Source organism: Pristis pectinata, chromosome 23 (genome assembly GCF_009764475.1).
Source record: "Pristis pectinata isolate sPriPec2 chromosome 23, sPriPec2.1.pri, whole genome shotgun sequence".
NCBI lineage: Eukaryota > Metazoa > Chordata > Chondrichthyes > Rhinopristiformes > Pristidae > Pristis > Pristis pectinata.
The window spans coordinates 21,565,479-21,591,286 of record NC_067427.1 but is presented as its reverse complement, the minus strand read 5'-3'; the positions used below and the strand labels follow the sequence as shown (position 1 = coordinate 21,591,286).

At 43.0% G+C, this 25,808-nt stretch overlaps 1 protein-coding gene across 6 annotated transcripts in view; it reads left to right on the top strand.

The window, feature by feature from the left end:
- LOC127581979 (astrotactin-2-like) overlaps positions 1-25,808 on the top strand; it is a 1,282,697-nt gene that overhangs the window by 608,201 nt on the left and 648,688 nt on the right. For 5 of the 6 annotated variants that reach the window (XM_052036829.1, XM_052036827.1, XM_052036826.1 and 2 more), the window contains 3 exons: positions 3,893-3,986; positions 5,547-5,621; positions 14,790-14,927. In XM_052036829.1, coding sequence (XP_051892789.1) covers positions 3,893-3,986; positions 5,547-5,621; positions 14,790-14,927 — 307 coding nt within the window. The remainder of the gene's footprint in view (positions 1-3,892; positions 3,987-5,546; positions 5,622-14,789; positions 14,928-25,808) is intronic. The other variant, XM_052036825.1, reaches the window with a different exon arrangement.

Below are 25,808 nucleotides of genomic sequence, written 5' to 3'. Positions count from 1 at the left end.
CAACCTGTTAGAGGCTGGGTAAGGTAGATGAGCATCCACAATAGCCTGGAAATTCATCTCCAGTTGTTACTGCACAACACAGAAGAGATGGTGTCTTATAAGCTGCTTACCAAATTCATTCTTGTGCACAGTTGCTACCATGCAGCACATTCGGCACTGCTCACTGTGGACAAATCTTGATTCATGATCTGGGTACATGCACAAGTCTAATGAACAGCACTGATCAGAAAAGTTTCTGCTCTTTTGTTCATTTCACCCCCATTATCTCTATATGAATTAGTTCCCCAATGAATCTCAGGGAGTTCCTGACATATGAACACTTGACAAGAAAGATACACGTATGTTACACACTCCTGACCAATATTTATCACTCAACCAATGGCAGCTAAATGAATTATCAGGTTGTTATCTCATTTAATATTCATTCTCAGTGTAAATTGGCTGCTGTATTTCCTAGTTACAACAGTGACACATCAGAAATGCTTTGCTTTCTGCCTAGTGTTTGGAGGTACTTTTTTTTAATTGATGGGTGAAGTGTTAGATCTGCACCAAACTTTAATTTTTATTTTATTGTTGTTGGGTTCTTTTGTGTTGCTGCTCACTGAGGCAAGTAAGTTAGAGCTGCCAACAGAACATCTTTTACTGAAGGCAGACAACACTTAACTTGCAGCAGTGGCTGACGCAACAGTGTATCAAGAGTCATATTACATGCTATACACAGCTCTTAGAGGTAAACTCAATCATATGCACCACAATTATGAAATCTTACTAAAGTACAAAGTGTAATTCAGCACTAAAGTTCAAAATAATAAGACCCACAAGTTAGTACAGTTAGAACCAGTAGTCAGTTGGAATGAAGTTTCTATTCATGCTCTGCTTTTGTTTCTCATGGACTTAAACCAAGGTTGAACTGAGTATCTTTTCCTCTGCAACTGGATCCTTGACTTCCTGACCAACAGACCACAATCAGTAAGGAAAGGCAACAACACCTCCACCATGATCATCCTCAACACTGGTCCCCTGCAAGGCTGTGTCCTCAGCCCCTTACTTTACTCCCTATATGGTCACGACTGTGTAGCGGATTCTGCTCTAACTCCATTTACAAGTCTGCGGGTGACACCACCACAGTGGGCCACATCTCAAACAGCAACATGACAGAGTACAGGAAGGAGATAGAGAGCCTAGTGACATAATATCAAGACAACATCTTCTCCCTCAATGTCAGCAAAACAAAAGAGCTGGCCATTGACTTCAGGAAACGGTATGAAGTACACGCCTCTGTCTGTATCAATGGTGTTGAGGTGGAGATGGTTGAGAGCTTCAAGTTCCGAGGCACAAATATCACAAATGATTTGTCCTGGTCCAGCCATGTAGATGCTATGGCCAAAAAAGTGCACCAGTGCCTCCACTTCCTCAGAAGGCTATGGAAATTTGGCATAACCCTGATGACCCTCACCAATTTTTACAGATACACCAGAGAAAGCGTCCCATCCAGATGCATCCCAGCTTGGTGTGGCAACTGTTCGACCCAAGAATGCAAGAAATTGCAGAGAGTTGTGAATGCAGACCAGTCTATCATGAAGACCAGCCTTCCCTCCATTGACTTAGTCTACACTTCCCACTGCCTAGGGAAAGCAGCCAACATAATCAATGACCCCTCCCACCCCAGTCATTCTCTCTTCCATCGGGCAGAAAATATAAAAGCCCGAGAACACAAACCACCAAGCTCAAGGATAGCTTCCATCCCGCTGTTATCAAACTCTTGAACGGACCTCTTCTACAATATAGATGAACTCCAGATTTCTCAGTCTTCCTTGTCATGGCCCTTGCACTTTATTTGTTTACCTGCACTGCACTTTATCCACAACTATAACACTATACCTCTGCATTCTGTTTTTTTTTAACCTTTTGTACCACCTTAATGTACTTATGTATGGAATGATCTGTCTGGATGGCACGCAAACAAGCTTTTCACTGTATTTCGGTACATGTGACAATAATAAGCCATTTACCAATTATTTTGTCATCTGCCTAGGCACATCATTGGAAGTATTGCTGAAAGCAGGAAAGCTGGAAAGTTTAGTTACATCCACTGTCTTTAACTTGTTGGCCGAGTATTTATTTTGCCAATGTAATAAATGCTTATAATCAATGTAACTAACTTTTCTTTTACAAGATTTGTGTGAACCTGTTACGCCTCACAACAAAATTTATGTTGGTTTCCTCTTTCAGCAAATTACTGAGCTGCAAAGCAACAAATAGATGGAGTTACTGGCTGTCAAACTTGTATTCAAAGCATGCCTTATGTGAACGTGGTGTTCATTTACCTAAAATGCAATTGTCATTGATGAATGGGTAGTTGCAAATCTGTACCAGTGATCAGATTCATCACTGTATAGAAGGAAAAATGGCATTGGAAGGCTTGTATTCCTTTTTCTTCAGCTCAGTGAGAACTTACATATTGCATTAGCCTTATGTCGAAAGTACAGATATCAAAAATGTTCCATTCTGGCTCCCTTGAAGCTTTTATGAGAAATTGTTATATTCCTTTTAGCCTTGTCCCATGTGCACTTTATTCTTCTTGTTATCAATTGCAATATTTGCACCAAATGACAATTCATAAATCACTGCTTCCAAGTTTCAATCTTTAACATAAGATCAGATTTAAGGTGTGAATATTTCATGATTCAGAAGTTCTGAATCTATCATTCCATGTTCTTTGTGAAACATGGAGGCGGGAATTCAGTTTTCTTGTGTCAAATAAGAAAACAGTAACTTGTAATAACTATTGACTGGGAAGTAACTGTGTCTGACTTGTTACAAACCCTAATCTTCCTGAAACTAGGTTGTGTCGTATTGTGTTTGGAAACTAGATGTGTAAGTGCTTTTTGCTCTCCTCAAAATCCACAATCTTTCCATGTTGTGCCTCTGTCTGAAGCCAGCTCAGACAGAAAAGATGATGGGTTCCATCTGTTACTTGTTAAGGGTCACAAGGGAAATAAACTCTGCCAGCTTCAATTTCATTCTCAGCCAAAGAGATCCCAGTTGCAAAATGTCCATGAAGTCAACGCTAATTGGCAGTTGCAGTGCAAGAGGTCATTGAGAGAGTTCAGGTGTACAACTATCACACTGGTGCAGTGGGATGGTGAAGATTTAAGACTCGCAGTTTAGCTTCAAGACAGTTATGTGCAATCTGGCATTATTTTCCTGCAAGGTCAGCTTACATGCCAAGGGTCTTAAAAGGGTTACAGATGGAAGAGTATTCAATAAAAGCGAGGGATATAATCTGGGACCTTCGTGGAGGATATGGTTCAGTTAATAACTGAATGAGTCATTTTCTGGGAGCTGAGATCCATCACTTTAATGAAAGCCTGTTGAAAACATAGATACAGTCTACTAAGCACTCTGCAATAAGCAATTGAGAACAGTTAAAACTGGCAATTAAATCTATTTGTATTCTTCTATAAGATATAATGTGTAATTTCTAATTGCCAAGACATTACAAATTTGGTTATTCAGTCCTGTCATCAATGGGTTAATAGCTGAAGAATAAATTGAAATGGAGAATGTGTTCCTCATTTAATTGGATGTAGCCCCAAAAGCCACATTGAATTACCTTAGTACAGGGAATGAGAAGAGATGTATGTAATGTATTTCTTTAAAGAGGTGAAATGGAAAATAAATGTGTGATGTGGTAATTAAATGTAAATGAAAGCCAAAGCTAGGTTTGGAATGATATTGACTTGTAAAAAAAATGCTTTGAAGTGTTTGTGATGTTTTGGAGTGAAGGCCATGCACAGTTATCACTTTTGTAGCTTATTTCCTGCAGGGAGGAAGAGCAGTATGTGAACTTTTCTTGAATCTCAATTAAATTTCTGTCTCTTATTTTCAGGTGAATGTGGCTGTCATGATGGTTACAGTCCAGATCCAATCCACAAACATCTCTGTGTGAGAAGTGACTGGGGACAAAATGAAGGGTTAGTTCGGTAAATGAAAAACTATACATATGTATAAAAGCAACAATAGCAACATCTCATTTTTATGTAGCATCTATAACACCACACTTCCCTAGGTGCTTCACAGGAGAGTCATCCAACAAAATTGGATTTTACACCATGTCAGAAGGTAGTAGAGCAGAAGCCTGGTCTACTGGAAAGGTTTTAAGGTACATCGTAACAGAGAGAGCGAGTGACAGAGAGATCCAGGGAGAATGTGTGGGGCGGGGGGGGGGGGGTGGGTGGAGGGAATAACAAAATGTAGGAACTTGACAACTGAAATGATGATGAAGTTGGAGATCACCAGAAGATCCTGAATTGGCAGCGAAGCATAGCACATCAAACGCAGAATTCTTTCACAGGAACCAGAATGCAACTGAAGCTGAAAAGAAACAGCAAAACCAATAGCCGTTCACAGACGCCACATTGTTGGGGATGTGAAAACTGATCAGTTATTTTAAAATTTAAGTAACATGTGAACAAGCTGAGTTTTACACTGTTGGTCCAGAGGGAGAAAGACAAGTCATAATGTTAATAGAGATTTCGGAAGCCAAGCTTAAGAGACGAATGCTAAGGAAGAAAAGGAGCAGGCATGGTTGATGGGAACTGGTGAGATGTCAGTGAAGAGTGGGCAGTGGTGAAGGCTGCCATTTCGAAGCACAGTTTAATATGGTGAGGTGCAGTTTGTGCTACATATACAATAATGGGCCAAGCCCAGTTTATGTGAATTTCTTCACATTTTAAAATCAGACTTCAAGTCTGTATTATGGAAAACATAATGACAAGGAAGGCCTTTATGTGAGTGATTTAATTTATATTATGAATGTGTAATGCAAATACAGACATCTTGCATCATTCTCCCACTTAAAGTTTGAAGTCTGCTGCCTGCCTGTGTCGGGCTTCTTACATTCAGACAGTTGCACAGCACTTTGGAACAAGCCATTTAGCCCATCGGGTCCAAGCTGATATCTGTGTTCCACACCAACCTCCTCCTACCTCATCTCACTGTCCCAGCAGATCCCTCTGTTCCTTCTCCCTCAGCTCATTTTCTAGTTTCCCTTTAAATGCATGCACATGGTTTGCTTTTTTAAACAAACATTTACATCTTCCCTGGCTAATAACTGCCTTCGAGTCCCATTGGGCTCTCCATTGTAGAATCAGTACCTGCAGCTTCAGCTCGATCAGGAGAGAGCTCCCTGCATGGTTAGCAGCCAAGTCAATCAGGCTGACTTCTGTCAGGGGAAAAAAAGACTATGGAATTAAAACTCCACAGGATGTGGGCTCAACCCTGACTCCTCCACCCAAGCCTCAGTCATCTGCCTTCTCTCCAACTTCCACTCTTCCTTGAACAAAGTAGTCATCATCTCTCTGATATTGTGGCCTATCTCCTCCTGCTTCTGTTAATAGCTTTTGTCTACTTGTTAAGGGTGTAGTGTATGTGCACATCAATGTTAGTATGTAACAACCATGCCATTGATTATGTTTGGAATAATCAACCCTTTCTTGCTGTTCACTTATTTCCTAACTGCACTTAATTCTTCCTACATGTAGACCATGGCCATACACAACACTGGAAAGAGGTTATGACCTTGTGACAGGGGAACAGGCTCCAGAGAAGATATTCAGGTAAAAAAAAATGTTTCTTCACCATCTTCCTTTTTTGTTTTGTGGCATAAATCTATTAATGATGATAGTATCCGTCTTATCTGGTTTCAGTCAATGCTGTTATATCTTGCACTCAACAACTCATTGATCGCCATGACATGCATAGGTTCCACAGGGCTGTAAGGCCATCGATGGTCCAAACACCAAAGGCCAATCCTACTGGGAGCCAAGAAGAGAGGTGAACTTATCAAGGGTAAAGAAGTTGTTAACACCCACTGGAAAGCTTAGTTCAGAGGCCTTCTCAACCACAACTCTGCCCTTCCCGAGAGTGCCCTTGACCCCATCCCACAGTAACCTACCTGGTCCAGCCCTGCCACCTCTCCTGAGCAACAAGAAGTTGAAAAGGCCATATACCAACTAAAAGAACAGCAAGGCCTTGAGAGCAGGTGGTAACTCATTGGTGAAGAACTTCAGTCATAATCTACATTGTCATTGTCCTCATCTGGGAAGAGAAGAATATATCAGGAAAGTCAGAGATACTGTAATCCTGACCGAGCCATTGACTTCTTCATTCAGGAGGGATGCTGGAAGATTCATCTCAAACTAGGCTGTAGATAAAAATTTGTCTCCTTCTTACATTTGCTTTATGATGGCATGGAAGCCATGATCATAACCAACAGATCTACAACAGAGCAAATCTCAGTGAAGACTCAGCCCTGACACTTTTCTCAATCTTTCTCGATGCAATGCTGCGCCTCACCTTCAACTTCATGTGGGAGTGGAACTCATCTCCAGAACTAACAAGAAACTGTTCGAGCTATGACAACTGCACTCTTGAATCAAGATCACCCAATCTCTGTGGCCCAGCTTCCAGCCATCATCGACCTGTTTACTGAAGCACAAACGCAATAATTACCATTTCCAGGTTGTTTTGCGTTACTTCACAAGGTGCTTGCCGTTTTGAGGCACTCTTGCGACCTCAGTGGAATTTATGCAGGATGATTCCCCCTAGTGCTGCACATCACGCCCACCATTCCAAACCTCAATTCCACCCCGACCCCCGCACCAGAAGCAGGGCTCCTTTGCAAACCTCTCCCACTTCTTCCACTGGAATCCACCCAAAAATATGCAACACCCAAACCTTCAGCATCACAATTACACCAGAGTTTCTGGGCTCCTGTCTGTCCCTGTTCTGTTCTCCGCCTGCAAACCGTTCATCAGCTTTTCACTTGTACATCACTTAATGAAACAAATTAGTGCACAATGAAAAACAGATGGTGTTCACCTGTTGTAGTCTGGAGGGCAATAGGTACAGCCATGCAAGCCTCCACAGTGGAGGTGATTATAATACTTCAACCATGTCACATCTGTGCTGGAAAAAAAAGGATTTTAGGTGACTTGGGTGGATTCAGACAAATTAAGACTTCCAGCTGTTTCATCAGAACAGAGTTGACAACTGGCATGACACCTCATTATGTTTAGATGCCTGTGAAAATAAAGTTATGCAATAGTAGAAACATAAATAAAACATTTACTGCAAAAAGTTTATGTTTGTGGCCATGGCTTCCTTGCCTTTAATGGATGCAATTCACTGCTAATAACTTAATAGATCTCCACTATCACTGTTTTCAAAAGGGAAGAGGTTGGAATGGGTGAAACATTTTTCTGACCTCAAATGGTTCACCAAAAACAGTGCTGTTTGAGGAACTTCTGTAATTTTTTTTGTGTTTTCTGCCCTCTTTCCCACTGCAGTGGTTTTCTGTCTGGCTTAAGACCCAAGGCATCATTCATGTTGAGCAAAGGAACACACACACAGTGCCCAATCCTTTGGGCCTCGGGGGCCAAGTACAGGCAGTGGTGGCTGGGAGTGCCAGAGACAATGGTCTGAGGTCCAGTGGGAGGGGGAGAGGCTGAACTGTGCAAAAAATCCTGTGCCAAGAGCAAGCCTTAAGTACATTGTGAAGATCTTCTGTATCAGTCGTTTATAGTGTTCAAAGGCACACATTTGTAAATCAGCGTGTCAGCAATGGCATCAAAACATGCACCGACAATTTGATATGCAAAGGTGAGCATTTCCTTGTGTGTGCCAGTCACAGGCTAAGGTCAGAAACCCATGCAGTAAGTTAGGCATGATTGACTTTCTGCTGAGAACTAATTGTAGAGTGCAGAAAAACATTGTGCTACACAATATAATTTCTATGTCTATTCCTTTAGAAAAGCAAAATCATTTAACTGGAGATGCATTGTTTGGTGAAATTTCGTGGAGGCCAATCCTGTGTGGTCCAAATGATCAAAATAGGCGTGTGATTAAATCCACAAGAGGCTAATACTCTCTCTGTGGACTGGTCGTCGCAAGAAGTGGTGGTTTTTGTTTCAGTCCTGGATTTCTCTTGAAATCTTTTTTTTTTAAATATGGCAAATGTTATATGGTGACAGACTTGGCTAAACCAAGGAACTGTGGACAAGATGGAATAAATGTTTGAGGGCAAGGCCTTTAACAGGAGCAAAGCAGGTTGTTGATGTTGAGCTGAAGAAAATTTTTGCTGATCTAGTCTACTCAACGTCTCTGACAGCCTGACACAGTCAAATCTGGTGACCGATGGTAAAATTAAATATCCATGTGTCCATAGATGACGAGGAAATAGAGGATTGAGGCTTGGGACATCTTCGGAGTTGGATGAAAGAGATCAGGAGGAAAAGACATTAGAAGAGGCATATAGTAATTTCTCAATTGATGAAAGGGACATTTTCCTGCACCCATGCTGAGCTGACTGCATTGGGGCTCCTTCCTGCACCCGTGCTAAGCTCATCAATTTCACCAACATTGCCTCCAACTTCCATCCTGCCCTCAGATTGACTCGGTCCATCTCCAACACCTCTCTCCCCTTTCTGGATCTCTCTGTCTCCATCTCCGGAGACAGATTAACCACAGACATCTTCTGCAAACCCACTGACTCCCACAGTTACTTTGACTACACCTCTTCCCACCCTGTCGCTTGTAAGGACGCCAAACCTTCTGCCTGTTGCTCCGCCCCTGCCACATCTGTTCCCATGATGAGGCTTTCCATTCTCGGACATCAGAGACGTCCTCCTTTTTCAGTAACCGGGGTTTCCCTTCCATCACCATCAATGATGCCCTGACGCGATTCTCCTCCACTTCCCTCACGTCTGCCCTCACCCCCTCCCCCAACCCCCCGACTTAACAGGGACACGGTTCCCCTTGTTCCTCACCTACCACCCCGCAAGCCTCCGCATCCAACACGTCATTCTCCGCAACTTCCGCCACCTCCAATGGGATCCTACCACCAGACACATCTTTTTCTCACCCCCTCCCTCTGCTTTCCGCATGGACCAGTCTCTCCACCACTCCCTTGTCCACCCATCCCTCTCCACTGAGAACCGCCCCCCCCCCCACCCCCGTCATTTATGCCTGTAACCACACCAAGTGCAACACCTGTCCCTACACCTCCTCCCTCACCACCATTCAGGGTCCCAGACAATCCTTCCAGGTGAGGCAGCGCTTCACCTGTGAGTCCGAGGGTGTCATTTATTGCATCCGGTGCTCCCGGTGCGGCCTCCTGTACATCAGTGAGGCCCAACACAGATCGGGTGACCGCTTTGTCAAGTACCTTTGCTCCGTGGCCACCCACTTCAATTCCATATCCCACTCCCATACTGACATTTCTATCCGTGGCCTACTCTACTGCCACATTGAGGTCAGGCGCAGGTTGGAGGAGCAACACCTCATATTACGCCTTGGGAGTCTCCAACCTGATGGCCTCAACATCGATTTCTCTAACTTCCAGTAACCCCACCCCTTCTTTTTCTCCCCCCCCCCACTCCTTTGTCTTCCCTTACTCCGATGGCTCCCTTCCCCGCCTTGATGACCTGCCCTCCTCTCCTCCCCTCCCCCATGGTCCACTGCCCTCTGCCACTGAATTTCTTCTTCAGCCCTTTCCCTCTTCTACCTATCACCTCTCAGCTTATTACATCCTTCCCCCCCCCACCCCTACTCCTGACCCACCTACCTTCCCCCTCTCACTGGACTCACCTATCCCCTGCCTGCGTGTGCTCCTCCCCCTCCCCCCACCTTCTTATCCTGGCTTCTGCCCTCTTCCTTTCAAGTCCTGATGAAAGGTCTCGGCCCAAAATGTTGACTGTTTGTTTCCCTCCATAGATGCTGCCTGACCTGCTGAGTTCCTCCAGCACTTTTTGTGTCTTGCTCCAGATTCCAGCATCTGCAGAATTTCTTGTCTCTGTTTTCCTGGAAAGCATTTTATTTTGCCAAATTTTATAAACAGAAAAGGCTGGGCAAAACGCCTGATAGGTATTTTGAGAGAGTGCATTCCGATTGGCGCAGAGTGGAACACTGCTCATTATAGCAAAAAAAAAGGTAGATTTGTAAATCAAAGACTTGTACTCCAAAAATTCAACTGCATTAGTGCAAATTTGTAAACTGAATGTTTGCAAACTGATGAATCTACCATGGTAGTGTAGCAGTTAACATAACGCTTTACAGCACCAGTGACCCGGGTTCAATTCTGGCTGCTGTCTGTAAGGAGTTTGTACGTTCTCCCTGTGTCTGCGTGGGTTTCCTCCGGGTGCTCCAGTTTCCTCCCACATTCCAAAGACGGATGGGTGAGGAAGTTGTGGGGATGCTATGTTGGCGCCGGAAGCGTGGCAACACTTACGGGCTGCCCCAAAAAAGATGCATTTCACTGTGTGTTTCGATGCACATGTGACTAATAAAGATATTTTACTGGCTTTACTGGACTGAATAGAAACTGAGATAAGTTCTTGGCAAAGATTTAGAAGCTAGACTTAATGAGTGCAATGGAGAGAGTTGGATGAGAAAAGAATGTTAGCAAGATGTAGTGGGGAAATTAGAAGGTGCTACCTGATAACCATGATCATGAATGTTACCTCATATGTTTCTGGACCTGAGCCACGGTCCATGAAGGCTGTAATTTAGCTCAGGCCAGCTGATGAATTTTTTATGAATATAATCTAGTTTTGATGGATTTGAAGGAGTTTGTTAATTATTTAAGAAAAGATATTTATTTATTAGTCACATGTACATCAAAACACACAGTGAAATGCATCTTTTTGCATTACTGAGAATGTGCCCGGGGCCGCCCGCAAGTGTCGCCACTCTTCCGGCGCCAGCGTAGCATACCCACAACTCCTGACCTGTATGTCTTTTTGGAACGTGGGAGGAAACCGGAGCACCCGGAGGAAACCCACGCAGACACACGGGGAAAACGTACAAACTCCTTACAGACAGTGGCGGGAATTGAACCCTGGTCGCTGGCACTGTAATAACGTTACACTGACCGCTACATGACCATGTCTTATTCTTGAGATTTCAACATCACTATCCAGGCTAGAATTGATTGCCCATCTCAAGTTGTTCTTGAAGTTGAGCCATCTTTCTGAACCACTGCAATCCTTGTGGCGAAGCCATTCCTATTGCAATATTGAGTTGAGAGTTTCACAATTCTGAGTCAGTTGCAATTAAGGTAAAATGATAAGTCAGGAGGCTATGTGCTTTGGAAGAGAACTTGAGGTGATGATACAACACACAAAAGGTGCTGGAGGGACTCACCTGGTCAGGCAGCATTTATGGAGGGAAATGAACAGTCATTTGAACGATGGAGGTATTGGTATTGGTTTATTATTGTCACTTGTACCGAGGTGTCCCATGTGTCTGCAAGTGAAAAGCTTGTCTTACAAACCAATCGTACAGGTCAATTCATCACACAGTGCAATTACATTGAGTTAGTACAAAGTGCATTGATGTAGTACAGGTAAGAACAGTAACAGTACAGAGTAAAGTGTCACAGCTACTGAGAAAGTGCAGTGCAATAAGGTGCAAGGTCACAACAAGGTAGATCATGAGGTCGTAGTCCAAGGAGGGGAGGCTGGTGTCCATGATGTGCTGGGCTGTGTCCACAACTCTCTGAAGTTTCTTGCTGTCCTGGGCAGAGCAGTTGCCGTACCAAGCCAAACAGGATACTTACTATGGTGCCTCTGTAAAAGTTGGCGAGAGTCAAAGGGGACAAACCAAATTTCTTTAGCCTCCTGAGGAAGTAGAGGCGCTGGTGAGCTTTCTTGGCCATGGCGTCTACATGATTTGACCAGGACAGGCTGTTGGTGATGTTCACTCCCAGGAACTTGAAGCTCTCAACCCTCTCAACCTCAGCACCATTGACGTACACAGGTGCATGTACACCTCCCCCTTTCCTGAAGTCAATGACCAGCTCTTTTGTTGATATTGAGGGAAAGGTTGTTGTCATATCACCATTCCACTAAGCTCCCTATCTCCTTCCTGTACTCCGACTCATCGCTGTTTGAGGTACAGCCTACAACGGTGGTATCATCTGCAAACTTGTAGATGGAGTTAGAGCAGAATCTGGCCACACAGTCTTGAGTGTATAGGGAGTAGAGGGCTGAGGATGCAGCCTTGTGGGGCACCAGTGTTGAGAATAATCGTGCCAGAGGTAACAGTTGAGGAGATGATGTTTCCTTGCAACAGTTGTCCCTGTCCTTTTAAGTGAAGGGAGCTGTTGGGTATGAGAGCTTATCTTCAAGAAGGCTCACTGAGTAACTGCATCATATAGAGAGTATGGGTGAATCCAGTGGGCATCAGATTGGCATCACTTGGATAGTGCTCAGTGCAGCCAGGATGTGGCCACAATGCAGGGAGTGGATGTTGAAGTTGAACCACAAATGAATGCAATATGCTGGGTTAGCTAATGGCTCTGATGTCTGGAATGAAGAAAATGGATGCTAAATCTATCTGTAGCTCATCCTAAGAAATTATCGGATGCACTAAATGTGAAATGCTATTTTGTTTCCAAGTCAATTTAATTCGCATTTACTGAGATGTCAGTTGCAGTTCAAGGAACCCAAGCTTCCTACAGTCCCCGTGGCATTTGCATATTACTTACCCCTTATCCAATGTATCCAGTGCAGAACATATTGACTGAATGGCAGTACGAATGTAAAGGGTGTTTTTTCTACTTTTATATTTTATTATGAATAAAATTTATTTGGGGGAGGGGGGAGGCAGGCGAACAGCACAGAGTGAAGCCAAGTAAGGGTGTGTCATCACTGCAAACCTCTTGGTATTCTTGCTTGCCGCAATACTGCTAATTGGAGCCAATCCACAGGATGAATGGAAAGCTGTTTAACCTCCATCATCTCCACTCTGGACCAAGCTCCATCATTGACAACAACATCCTGAATTGTCATTGCCTGCACTGGATTTATGTGAATATAAGAATCACTCCTGATGTCACTTTTGTTCCAATGATTCTCCTGAAACTTTTCATTCACTTTGCAGCGGCTCTTTCTCTGTTTTGACTGATCATGGCCAGGAATTCCCATCAGATGGTTTTGAGTCTGTTCTGACAGAAGAACATGCAAGACCATCAAAAATGGTGGAAGCTGCTGACCATGCTCTGTATTACCTACAAAGACATTCTGCATGTGCCAATTGTCTCATCTGTGTCAGAGTCTGAGGTTTCCACATTGGCTTCATCAGCCATTTCAGAATTTACAAACTGGAGTGGAAGCAACTTGCTTTCAATCCCATGGGATCGCTTAAGCAGAAGAACTTCAGCTATGTTTCCACACTATCTCACCAGTATATTTCCTTTGGACAATCTAATCCCTTGCGAGTAATTGTTCCAAGTTTCGGAATTAAAATAATATTGTTGGATGTTATCAGGGAGCTACTGTTGTACATCAACTACCAGCCAGTTACAAGGTCAGAGTAAAAGGAGAGTTAGGGCAGTTACAAATCAACACACCGTTGAAAATGTGAATGCAATGGAAAATTCTTCCATTTCCCAGTGAACTTGGAATTAGTGTTGAGGTTATTCACATGAAAGGAACTGACTATCCTGGAAACTTCAGCATTCAAAAGGTATCTTTTACCATTGCACATTTATTTAATATTGTGTATCAATAACGTGAAACTTCAAAAAAGGTTCAACAATGATTTGAAGTATTCCTGTACTGAAAAGAAAGACTTTTGAATGTCATCATCGTTCAGATGGTGATTTTGGTTCATGATGAAAATCAGGAAAGATCAGATAAGATATAATGAAGTAACTTTTAGTCAACATCTTTTTGTCTGGATTGAAATTCTTCTTTCTTTCTGAATTTTCATTGCCTAGATTGGATTTATGTAAATATGATTTTGATAGTTCCAGAACAAGTATTTTTGATGTCAATTTTCTTCTAATGAGTGTGTTAAGTTGAAACTTTTCAGCAATGACTCTTTTACATTGCAAAATTATGCTCAAAAGCTGGGTTAACATTCTGGCTTCTTTGGCCTGCTATCTGATACCACGTGAACCAGTTTCACCTTTTCCATGGTGGGTTGTCAGCAATGAAATGAATGCACCCTTCTGAGCTAGTCTGGCTGAAGAACATGTGTAGACAGGACATATTCTGTCAAAGACCGAATGAGCTCTCTGTGAAACACTCTCAATCTATTTGCCCATCTGTTTTGCCCATCTATGAGGGGGACCTTCCTCACCCAGAGAGTAGCAAGTATCTGGAATGCAGTGCCTGAGAGAGTGGTTGAAGCTGGGTCATGGACAGCATTAAGGAAGTTTCTCGATGAGCACTTAGATCGCTTAGACATGGAGGGCGATGGACCAAGTGCTGGGCGATGGAATTAATATAGAAGGGTGCCCACTGGCCAAGATGGATGGGTTGGGCTGAATGTTTTGTTTCCATGCTGTACAACTCTATCATTCTATATCTGCAAATGAGATGACTGTCAGCTTGTCATTCTCTCTGACTCAGTGTAACTCAGTGGAAGGCTGTGGGCCATTAACCACGTCAGCCTTGTGGCTAACTGACCACTGCACCAAAGGATTGTTAAATTGCCAGGTTGTTGCCATTGATGGTAGAAATTACCAAAATGAATCCCTTTTCTAGTGGTTCAAGTAGATTTTGAAATAGTTTAAAAAGTAAAAGAGTTTTCACAATGCCCAATTCCAGAACCATCGGTGCTGTAAACATCACCGCTTTCACTGCTCTCACTGGATCGAGCTCTTTCTGAAATGACTTCAATTTACTTGAAAGCACTTTTGTGTACACAAAGCAATTTGAGACCTTACTGTAGGATGCAATAAGATGCTGTTTGTTTAGCTGTTGTCTTTCTGTTCATAGGTCTACCTACAGCCTAAGTCAAGGTTTGTGGCTGCCAGTCAGTAAAAGTTTTGTCGTGCCTCCAGTAGAGTTATCCATCAGCCCACTGGCCAGCTGCAAGACTGATGTCCTGGTCACAGAGGACACAGGGGAGGTCAGGTAAGAGGCCAATCATGGGAGTAATGTGGAGGGTTAAGATCATTTTCACTGTGATATGATGCTGAGAGGTGGTTTACCCGCATAGAGGCAGCTAGAAGTAGGAGACATAATAAATGGCGACCATTTAAATGAAGGGAAATTTCTTCTCGCAGAGTATCATAAATCTTCATAATTTTCCATCCCCAGAGGCTGAGACATTGAATGTTTTCTCGACTGAGATAGATGGATGCAAGGGTTATGCAGGCCAGATAGGAAAGTAGAACCGAGGCCAAGATCAGAGCAACCGTGGCCGTATTGAATGGTGGGGCAGGCTCTGAGGACCACGCAGCCTATTGCTGCTCCTATTCACAACGTTTCTTATGCTTGTATCATGCGGAAATCAAATTAGGAAAGCACTTGCCAGCTGTTACTTCTAAATCATCAAATTCATTGAGCAGTTTGAAATATGATGCACGTTGTTTTATCCATTTATTCAGTGTTCTGATTTGGCATGCCATCATTTTCTGTGACATGCATATAAAATTAGAGCATCATTTATCTTTCTTGGATGGATTATTGTATCTGCTTGCAGTTGAGTCCCAGAAAACCATCCGGAAAACTTTCACATCTTTTCTCCCTCTCAAGTTGAGTCTGTCTTTATTGTGGAGTTCTGACAAATTATTAATTTTTTAAATCTTTTGTTACATTTAAAAAAACACATCTAACTCTTACCATACATTCTGTCATATCTCAGACTGTGGTAAACAAGTGCTGGTAACTTCCTGTATATTCAGAAATGTTCATGTTTGCTGTGGTTCTGGATGAATTTAATGGCGTGCTTAAGACAACAGAGAAGCTGCGTTATTGATTTCATTGAATCATGGGTTGACAAAACAGAAGAACTGCATTATCTCCTTGTCTTGGGGCTGGTTGCAAAAGAGATACTGAGCCTTATTTCCACTTTACAGCACAAGGTCTATTGTTCTGCAGGTCACAGGTCTTCAACTCTGGTTGAAGTGCTTTGAGTGTTTCTGCTGCTATCACATTGTCAAGCAGTGAGTTCCACACCCCTACCACTCTCTGAGTGAAAATCTATTTTGCTACACAGTAAACTAACAAGTGAATAAACATTATCCTTTCAGTATATATAAACCCTTGGTATCAGATAAAGAATGGTTTGCACTCTCTCTTACTGAACTATAGAATTTCGGGCAAAATTGGTATTCCAGGCTCGCAATGTAGCACCTGTTTTCAGAAAAGATTTTATAGTTTAAGTTTCTGCTTGAGTTTATTTGCATAATTGCCAAAGTGAGACTGGCAATGAAGCTCTATAATTGGCAAGGATTTTACACGCTAAAGGAAAATAAATTGCATTAAAATTTATTCCATGATTTAATTGAGAATGATAACCTGGTGCAGTTTGCAAATACATCTGAAAATGGAGTTTGCATTAAAAAAAATATTTTTATCAGTGTGCCGGGTCCATGATCGGTGAATAAAGCCATGTTATGTAATTGAAAATGTCTCAAAAAACTTTCAAGAAGCAATTTCACTGATGTTAGGTTGCCTGGTGCATTAAATATATTTAATTTTAAACAATTTTTCAAAGGTGCTTATTAATATCCTTGTAACAGAAATTATTTTAAGAGCTTCTTTGAAGTTCCACAGATGGGTTCAGTTCCTCAGAAACTTATGATCAGTCTAGGGGCATGGCCAGTATTTGAAGAAATGCTGGTTTTAGCATGCTGGTTTTAGACCAGCAGTTAGGATCACAGAAGCTCCATTTGCTCTGGACATAATGTGCTTTTGATGCTTTGCTATCTTTTTACACTAATTTAACTCACTCGCAATGGCATTGAGAATTTATGTTCAGATTACCTTTGTTCACAGTCAGCTGGACTGCAGAAAGTTGTCCTTTGTTGCACGTGGTCAATGTACAATATTTTTCCATGTAACTCTGCTTCTGAAATTCAATTTCTGTTTACTTCAGTAGAGTCAGATTTCAGAAGAAGAATTCAATGTGTATATGTAACCACATTGTGCATTTTGTACATGTAACAGAGGACAGATTTCCTGAATTATCAGTACTGTTTTGAAAAGCTCCAGGCATTTAAATCCATGCCCCAAAAGAGTTACAAGTATAGTGTGATTTTAATGGCTGTCTCCCAGGTGGTAGAAGCAGAAACAGTGGGCAAATAGATCTAACCAAGAATTTGTGGGAACCAGCAATCCAGAGGAGATCAGGTTTCAAGGAAGCCTCATTCCTTGGGAAGAGTTCTGAAAAATCCTCCTGATCCACAGGAAATTCTGGCTGAAGAACCTCTGAAAAAATGTAAGTTGTGCCTTCTGCCGTGATTCTTTTGTCAGCTTCCAGACAGGACTTCCAGACAGATGATGTTCCCATCATCATGGAAGTGATGATGCTTGACCATGGTTTTGCACTTCTTGGTTAGGCCCTCCACCTGCCTCTGCTTGGAATCTTGGTAACCTTGCAGTAGGACAGAAATGAGAAGGCCCTGAGCAGAAGCAGAATGTCCTCAGACATCATGTCCACAGTTTTGCTGCTTAAGGTTGGCCATTGATCTCCATTCAAGGAGAATTCCCTGTTGCCATGAGTCCAATTCCAAAACTAGCCAGATGCTGCTGGGTTATGAGAGGAAGCAGTAAGAGTGCTGGGTCACCTTGGATTGTTTTCTGAAAATAGTCTTCCATGTAAAACCAGGCTGTTGTTACTTAACACCACAGAGGTGTCAGAAATAATGAAGCAATCTGCAGGATATGGGTCACTTACAGGTTAACTAACATGTTGAGGTTTTTTTCTGAAAGTTTAAAATGCCAAATCTTGATTTCCATGGTCTGCATCGAGCAAAACACGGCATTTTGTTATAGTTTACTGCTCTCACTCTGTGTGTGATTAATTATCTCTTCGTTTTGTTAAACTTTTGTAAATGATTACATGATTATCTTGACCAGTGGTGACCTGTTGCTGTCTCATTTGCAATCTGCTCTTTTCTCTTAATGAGACTCCACTTTTTGAGTGAAAATAAGTTACAAATTGTAATTATGCACAGACCTCAAAAATTAATTTGTCCTGTCCAATGTGTTTTTGCAAACCTAATTTTCCTAGCGTTTTGGCCCTTTAAGAACATGCTAACGCATTCATTATCCATGTGTTAAGTGGCTTGTAACACTTAACTGCACTTGTCTTTAAAATACAGTCACTATTATAATCAAGGCAATGCAGCAGCTTGGATACATGCTGCAAGATACCACATATAGCAATGAGATATTAATCACAGAATCATAGAATCGTACAGCAGAGAAATGTATCCTTTCATCCCACCTCGTTCATGCCAATTATGATGCCTATCTATGCTAATCCCATTTACCTGCATTAGGGCTGTATCTCTCCATGCCTTTCCTCTTCAAGTACCTTTTAAATGTGGTAATTGTATCTGCCTCTACCACTTCTTCTGGCAGATCATTCCACATAACCACCACACTCTGTGTGGGGGGAATAAAACATAAAACACTGACTAGTTACGGAAAGCAGGATGTCTTCTTAAATTGTAACCTATGAGGAATCCAACCAATTAGGTCCGCAAGCAATATAATGGAAACCATATGTCAACGAGATGTGTCATGGGGCAAGCAATAGGCTGCACAATGGTGTAGTTGTCAGGTTCTACTGAGTGGCTTTGGTGTATTGTGTTTTGTACAATGTTTACCAACTTCGACAGCTATCTGGTTCACAGTCTGAAATGCATTATCAAATTCTCTGCTTGATCAAAAGCTGCAACGCATACAGAGTGTCACTTTGAATTTAAGAAAGTGACTTTCATACCTTTTGTTGAACTGGCATAAGTGAAGCTGGTATGCAGTCAATCAAGACTGAATCCATACTGGGCTGCAAAGCTATGATGTTCCTTCAAAGATAAATTGGTCCTCACAAAACCCCTGCTTTTGCACCAGAGTACAGGATAAAGGGAGGCTATAATTTACTATCGCACACTCATATACAATACTTTAAAGTCATGGCTCGCCTGGATTAATTTTTTCTGTTCAGCTCTTCGAGTCATTAGTGTTTCCCTTTATGGTTAAAAACTGGATGAGAAGCATGTATCTACCAAAATTTCTGTTAAAATATCGATGGGAGGAATATTAAGAATTTCACATTGTGTTGTAATGTCTTCAATTAGAACTCTTAAGGTAAACAAGCTGCCATAAGTCATTTTCATTTACCTTTATACTGTTAACTGATTAAGCCAGGGTGCATCAATGATGAGAGTTCAAGAGTAATAAGCCTAATTATTGCAACTGAATAAAAGACAGGCTGATTGGACCATGCCGCCATGGAGTATTTGCCTCTTAAACAGCAAGAAGAAGTCCAGTTATCATGTTGTGTATGTAGTTACCTTCTGAGAAAATTCAGGTCGATGAGGAATATGAAGGAAATAATGGTCACGAGGTAATGATGAGCAAAGGTGAAAGTGGGGAAGTTGTTATAATGGGTTGCGGCTACGGTCAGAGGTGAGCCGAGCTGAGTTCAGATCCTGAATACCTGCCGTACTATTGTGAAGTGTATTTGAATGTGATTTTGTCCTTTGCCGGTCCTGTTTCTTAAAATTGCATCTGATCTTTCATTGGGTCAGGTGATTGTGTAAATGGATTATAAAAATCAAAGGGGCATTTAATTCATGACTCATAATACTTCATTCAACTTTGTCATGCACCATAACATTTGAGCTGAAATGTTAGCAATTGTTTGCATCGTGAAAAGAAGAGTGGTGGCTTGATCGAGAGACCCAAACCAGAGGGGAAAAAATCAACAAATATATGGAAGTGTTCAACTTTATCATTCACTTATTTAAAAAACATGCCTTGAAAATGATGTCAAAAGAAAAATTTAAGAGAATATTTTCTTAATTGCTCAATGAGTATAATTACCCAATAATGGGAGTACTAATCTTTATTTAGGAGGTTAATTGAATCATTGAATAATGTTGCATTGATAGCTTATAATGACTTTAAAATATGAATGTCAAATTAGTCAAATAACTTGTATTTGAAATAATCATCTTATTACAAAGAAGCCAACCTATTCTGCACCACCGACATGTATCAAAGCAGCAGCAACAACGTTTGTCTGACAGGCCCATTGTTTGAGTGTCCTGGGTGCCAAATTGTTTTCAATGTGGCATCCAAAGCACATAAAGAAACATGTTGTTCTGGCCATCATTTTGGAAAGGGGATTAACATCTGTGACTCTAACACATCTGCAGAGTCTACAAAGGAGACAGATTGTGACATCAGTCACCACACATGCTTATTTGATGCCAGAGGTAGCAGATTGGGGCTCACCAATATTGCTAATCCATGTGTTAACTTCATGCAGTTAAACACACATTCAGCAGCAATAGGGATTCCCTCATCTCAACTCAACTAGCAACATTTAAAGGCATCAGCAGCTACTTATAACTTGTTTGCTGCTTGTTTTCTGCTGAGTGTAATTTCCAATCAACCAGTGTTTGCTTCATCTAGGCTGTAAGGATGTGGTGGAAGATGGAGTAGTTTATCTAAATTTCATGGATTCTGCAATAGCTATTTTCTCCCGGATCTGGTTTTGAAGGCAGCTGTTTCCCAGTCGTGCTGCTGATGGGGAAGAGAAGCAGAGGACACACACGGCAGGTCAAGTGTTGGGGAAGAAAGCATTCAGAAAGAGGTCATGTCAACTCAGAATCTTCTGCAAACACTGCTGCCTGCACCTAAATGAGGAACAGTGTGTGAGGATCTGTGATCTACTAAGAATGCCTTCACTGGAATGTACAATGTGCATTCAGTCGAAAATATTGGGCTGTGCCAGGATAGCTTTGTCAGTGGCCTTGTCGCAATGAGCATTGGTTCCTTTCTGCTGGTTGGAGATATCTGCTTCATAGTTGAGTGTGCTACACTCTGTTGTGTCAGGGAGGTCACACCCACTCTATTGCAAGAGCTGACGACATGTCACTCTCCCTTGCCAGAGGGAGGTATGAAGGACCATGTTGTGAGGGATGTGAGCTTCACAATGGTACAGGGTGCTGAATGAGACTCTGCTGCCTGCACAGTTCAGGAGGAGCCTTGCAGACCTTGGCATTGTGGGACTGAGGATTCAACACATGAGATGCTGCAGGTACTCAGAAAGTCAGGCAGCATCTATGGAGGAAAATGGACAGTCAACATTTTGGGTTGAGACCCTTTATCTGGACCATTTCCCTCCACAGATGCTGCCTGACCCACTGAGTTCCTGAAGTATCTCATGTGTTGCTCCAGATTCCAGCATCTGCAGCCTCTTGTGTCTCCTGGGGATTCAAGGTGGACTGCGGGGTGGTGCACGTCTTTGCTGTCATCTGGGCTCAGTCCATGTCACTGCCATTACAGCAAGCAAGCAACAGAAGAGCAGGATGAGTCAGAGGCAACCTAGACAGCCCCTTTCTGGCCAAGATGACCAGCAGCACTCAAACACCCTTCCTGTCACTCGGCACATCCTCGATTTTCCCCACACCCCATTCACCACAAAATTTCTACTTAACCTTTTATCTGTTGCTGACCACCAAGGCATCCTCTTGACCGCAGTCCCAGAATAAAACTGTTCCCAGTAGCACACAAGAAGAAATAATCATCCTTGCATGTGCCTCTGCCACCTGCACACTTTTGTCTGCCCCTGAGCTCCTGTCTAGTGCAACCCAATGGCTGCAGTGTGGCTTGTGGAAGACTGCTGACTCCCAGTTGAGGAGACTACAGGTGGTTTTACAGGTTGACCAATGGACCTGAGGCAGTCGTGGGTTGACAAGCTTCATCTTCAGGCAGCACGGCCTCAGCATGGGAAGGAGCTGTCTGGGTCAGCTGAGGTGGGATTGCAAATATTGACGCCCTGAGAATAAAACAGCAGATTTCTGCTCCACAAAGGCAACTTTCAGCCACCTGTCAGCTAACTTTCAGACGACACAACCTATCACAATCTGAGCTGGTGACAAGTCACGTGATGTGCACCTTTCGCGTTTGTTCTCTCCTGGCCGTCGATATTGCCACATTGAGCAGGCGATGTGAATTTGGTGAGATGCCAAGATCAGGTCAAACAGGTGTGGGTTAATTACACTGGGAATCTCCACCCAATTCCTCAGCAATTATCCAATTTAGCTTCCAGTGTCTGAAGTTGATCAGCATGTGCAAAGGTGCATCGCCACACAGTGGGCTAATGGGCCTTCTGTTTGTCAATACTGGTGGAAACTTCAGCTGCAGGTAAGATCCAAGGCCATACACCAGGTGGGAGAGGAAGGGTTGAGATTAAACTGGCCAATGAGGGGGTTAGAATCCGAGGTCAGCTTCCTCGGATTGATGTTGGGGAGTGGGGAGGAACGCTTATTGTGGATGGGGATTTGCTTATCATTGTCCCATTGGGAGTTGCAATGGATGTTGGAGTTCAGTGATGGTGACGTCAGGGATTGCAGTCAGGTGTGAGGGCTGGTAGTCATGGCTGTGATCAAGTCTGGACAGGGAGATATTCCCTTTGGTGCCGTGGGGCATATTGGGTGGAGGTGAAGAGTTGTCAATGGTGGGGAAGATGTGGTTGTGGTGTTGAGGGGAAACAAGAAGGAGATTACTGAGAGAGAGAGAGAGAGCTCACACCCGCATCTCTACCCCCACCCCTCCCACACCCAACGTGGATAGGGTCCCCCTCATCCTCACATTTCATCCCACGTATCCAACACGTCATTCTCCACCACTTCCACCATCTCGAACGGGACCCCACCACCAAGCACCTCTTCTCCTCTCCACTCCTTTCAGCCTTTCGTAGGGACTGATCTCTCCGCGACTCCCTCGTTCATTCCTCCCTCTCCCACCCCGGGGACCTTCCACTGACCCTGCCATAGGTGTAACACCCACCCCTACACCACCTCCATCCAAGGACCCAACAGTCCTTTCAGGTGAGGTAGAGATTTACCTGCACCTCCCTTAATATCACCTACAGCATTCAGTGCTCGAAGTATGGCCTCCTCCATATTGGCAAGACCAAACGCAGATGAGGTGACTGTTTCACAGAACACCTGCGCTCCGTCCGTAACCACGATCTGCATCTCCCTGTTGCCGGTCACTTCAACTTCCCCTCCCACACTATCACTGATATGTCAGTCCTCGGCCTCCTCCACTGCCAGGAGAAGTCCAAACACAAACTGGAGGAACAGCACTTCATTTTTCATCTCGGGACCTTACAACCTAACAGGATGAGCATCGATTTCTCCCACTTTAAGTAAATCAACCTTCCTCCCCGCCCCCCCACCATGGCTCTTCTTTTCTTCCCTTTCCGAGCCTATCTCTCTTTATTCTCCTTGCTTTTTTCTCTCTCTCCTTTTCCTCTCCTCCCCTCCCCCCATGCCACCTGCCTCCATACCTCTGACCCATCCCCTGGTGGATCTGTTCTCCCCTCCTCCCCCGCACCTGCCTATCGCTATCTCTTAACTGCATCTACCTATCGCCACCTTGTGCCCACCCCGCCTCCCCTCTTTTGTCCACCAATCATTGGTCTGCTTTTTCCCCCTATATATTGGGCTTCCTCCTTTTCCTATCTTCAGTCCTGAAGAAGAGTCCTGACCCGAAATGTTGACCGCCTGCTTTTCTCCACAGATCGCTGTGTGAACTGCTGAGTTCCTCCAGCATCTTGTTGTTTTTTCACCTAGATTCCGGCATCTGCATTCCTTTGTTTCTCTAGGTTACTGAGAGAGGATTTTCTGAAGTCAGGTTCCCAATGCTGGCTTGGAACCTACTCAGGAAGATCCTCTTTCAAGTAACAGAGGCTTGCAACACGCCTGGCCATCAATGAGTAAGATACAGAAAATGTGGCACATCACCAAAGATGATGGGATTGTGTCTGGATGCTATTGACAACACAGATCAGAGTTCCAATGTGCATTACATATCAGGCATATTGAAGATCCTAGAATAAGAATAAAACTTGCATTTTTTTTCATTAAAATAGACTCATGTATCTCAAAGAAAAGTATAGTTCTACATGATCCAATTTCTAGGCAAGTGATTCTTCATTGTAATTCCTTCTTGCTCCAGTGTTTGTGTAATGTTGCTTCAGAATGGTGCTGACAAAACTAATATTTGTACCCTGATGTGAAGTGGAGCTGTACAGGGATATTTGTGGAAGAGTCCGCTCATGACCTTGGAAAGCAGTGAAATATTAAATGTTCTGTTAGCTTTGCAAATCCAAAACAGCTGTATTCTTCAGCACTGGAGAGGCCAACTTCAGACTGGAAGATCACTTGGCAGGCTACCTCAGTTCAGTCAGCAAGGTTAGCCCTGAGCTTGCAGTGGCCTCTTTACCTTTATCCTTCATCTCTTCCCCATTCTGATCAAGCTTCCAGACTGTTCGAACAACGGTCATTGTTTGCTTGAGGTATAACACTTTGTCTTCTAGTTAGACACATTACAACCTTCTGGACCCAACAGTGAATTCAACATCTTTAGGTAATCAGCTTTCTCTGCCATTTTTATTTCAGATTTTTCAGCGTTCGCTCCACATTCCTCTGGTAATTCCAGATAATTACTCTGCATTTTCACCTCCCCTATACTGACCTCCTGCTCCACTTTACACAATCCCTCCTTTTGTCATTGAATCTCTCTTATCTCCCACCCTATCGCAGACCCATTTTCCTCGACTCTCCTCCGCCCACCTCCCCATATCTGCATCTTAAAACCTGTAGGTCTCTGGCTATTAGTGATTCTGATGAAAGGTCATCAACTTGAATGGTTAAGTCCATTTCTCCAGCCGCAGATGCTGCCTGACCTGCTGAGTACTTCCAGCATTTTCTGTTATTATTTTGCATTTGCGATGCCATCTCAGTTTGAAATTGCTGCCTCAAAGTGGTCGTAATCCAGGAGCCAAGATTTGTTTAGTCTCTTAGATCAGTCACTTCAAAGCACCTTTACACTCAATGGGAGTTATTGCACAAATGGATTGCATCTGGCCCAGTACTTTAGAGACCTCCTGCTCCGATGTTTGACACAGTTTAACCCATCAGTCTCAGCATGGCTCAGAGATCAAGCATGGAGCTTTCATTGTCTTCACAGCACTGTTCCCTACAGGACAGCCTGTGCGTATTAATTAAATCATTAGGAGCACAAAGTCCATCTCCATTGCAGTGCCAAGTGCTGTGTGGATTCCTTTGACAGCAGCTTTATCAGATAATGAATAAATCTGCCAAATGTTACATACTGAAAATGTGCATGCGCATAAAATAACATTTTCTCAACAGTGCACAAATTAAAAGGTGGTGCCTGTGGTAAACCCAGCATAAAGTTCCACTCAATGACCTGCTGTGACAGTAGTTCTTGGTAACCCTACATCCCACTTTTTAAGAACTGGGGTGGGGAAACGTGGGGCTAACTTGGACAATCCTTGCCATATTATATTTCCAGCCTTTGAAATCAGTGTTGTTCAATAGGTTCAGACAGTGTTCCACACAAATTTATTTGTGCATCACAAACTTAATGAAGCCTTTTGCTTTGACCACTTTATTTATTTGCAGCCAAATAAATGACGAGATGGAGAAATGCTTTGCTGATCTTTGCCATCATTAGTTACCCCTTCTCAAAACTAACCTCTTAGATATTTTTTTAAACGCTGTTAATAAAACTCGTGGCAGCATGATGGATTGTGCAATACGCAGGGTTCGATTTTAATATTTTGAAGTTGGCTCCGTGTGGACTGCCTGAAATGGATGCCATCCAGTTGTAGCTGATTCTCCCTCTGGAGTTACAGTTTAGATTGCAATCCTGTCTGAAATCTGACTTAAAAACGAAATCAATGATAAGTTTTCCAGGAGAGATTTTGCTCAAAGCCAACTGTTTAATCAATAA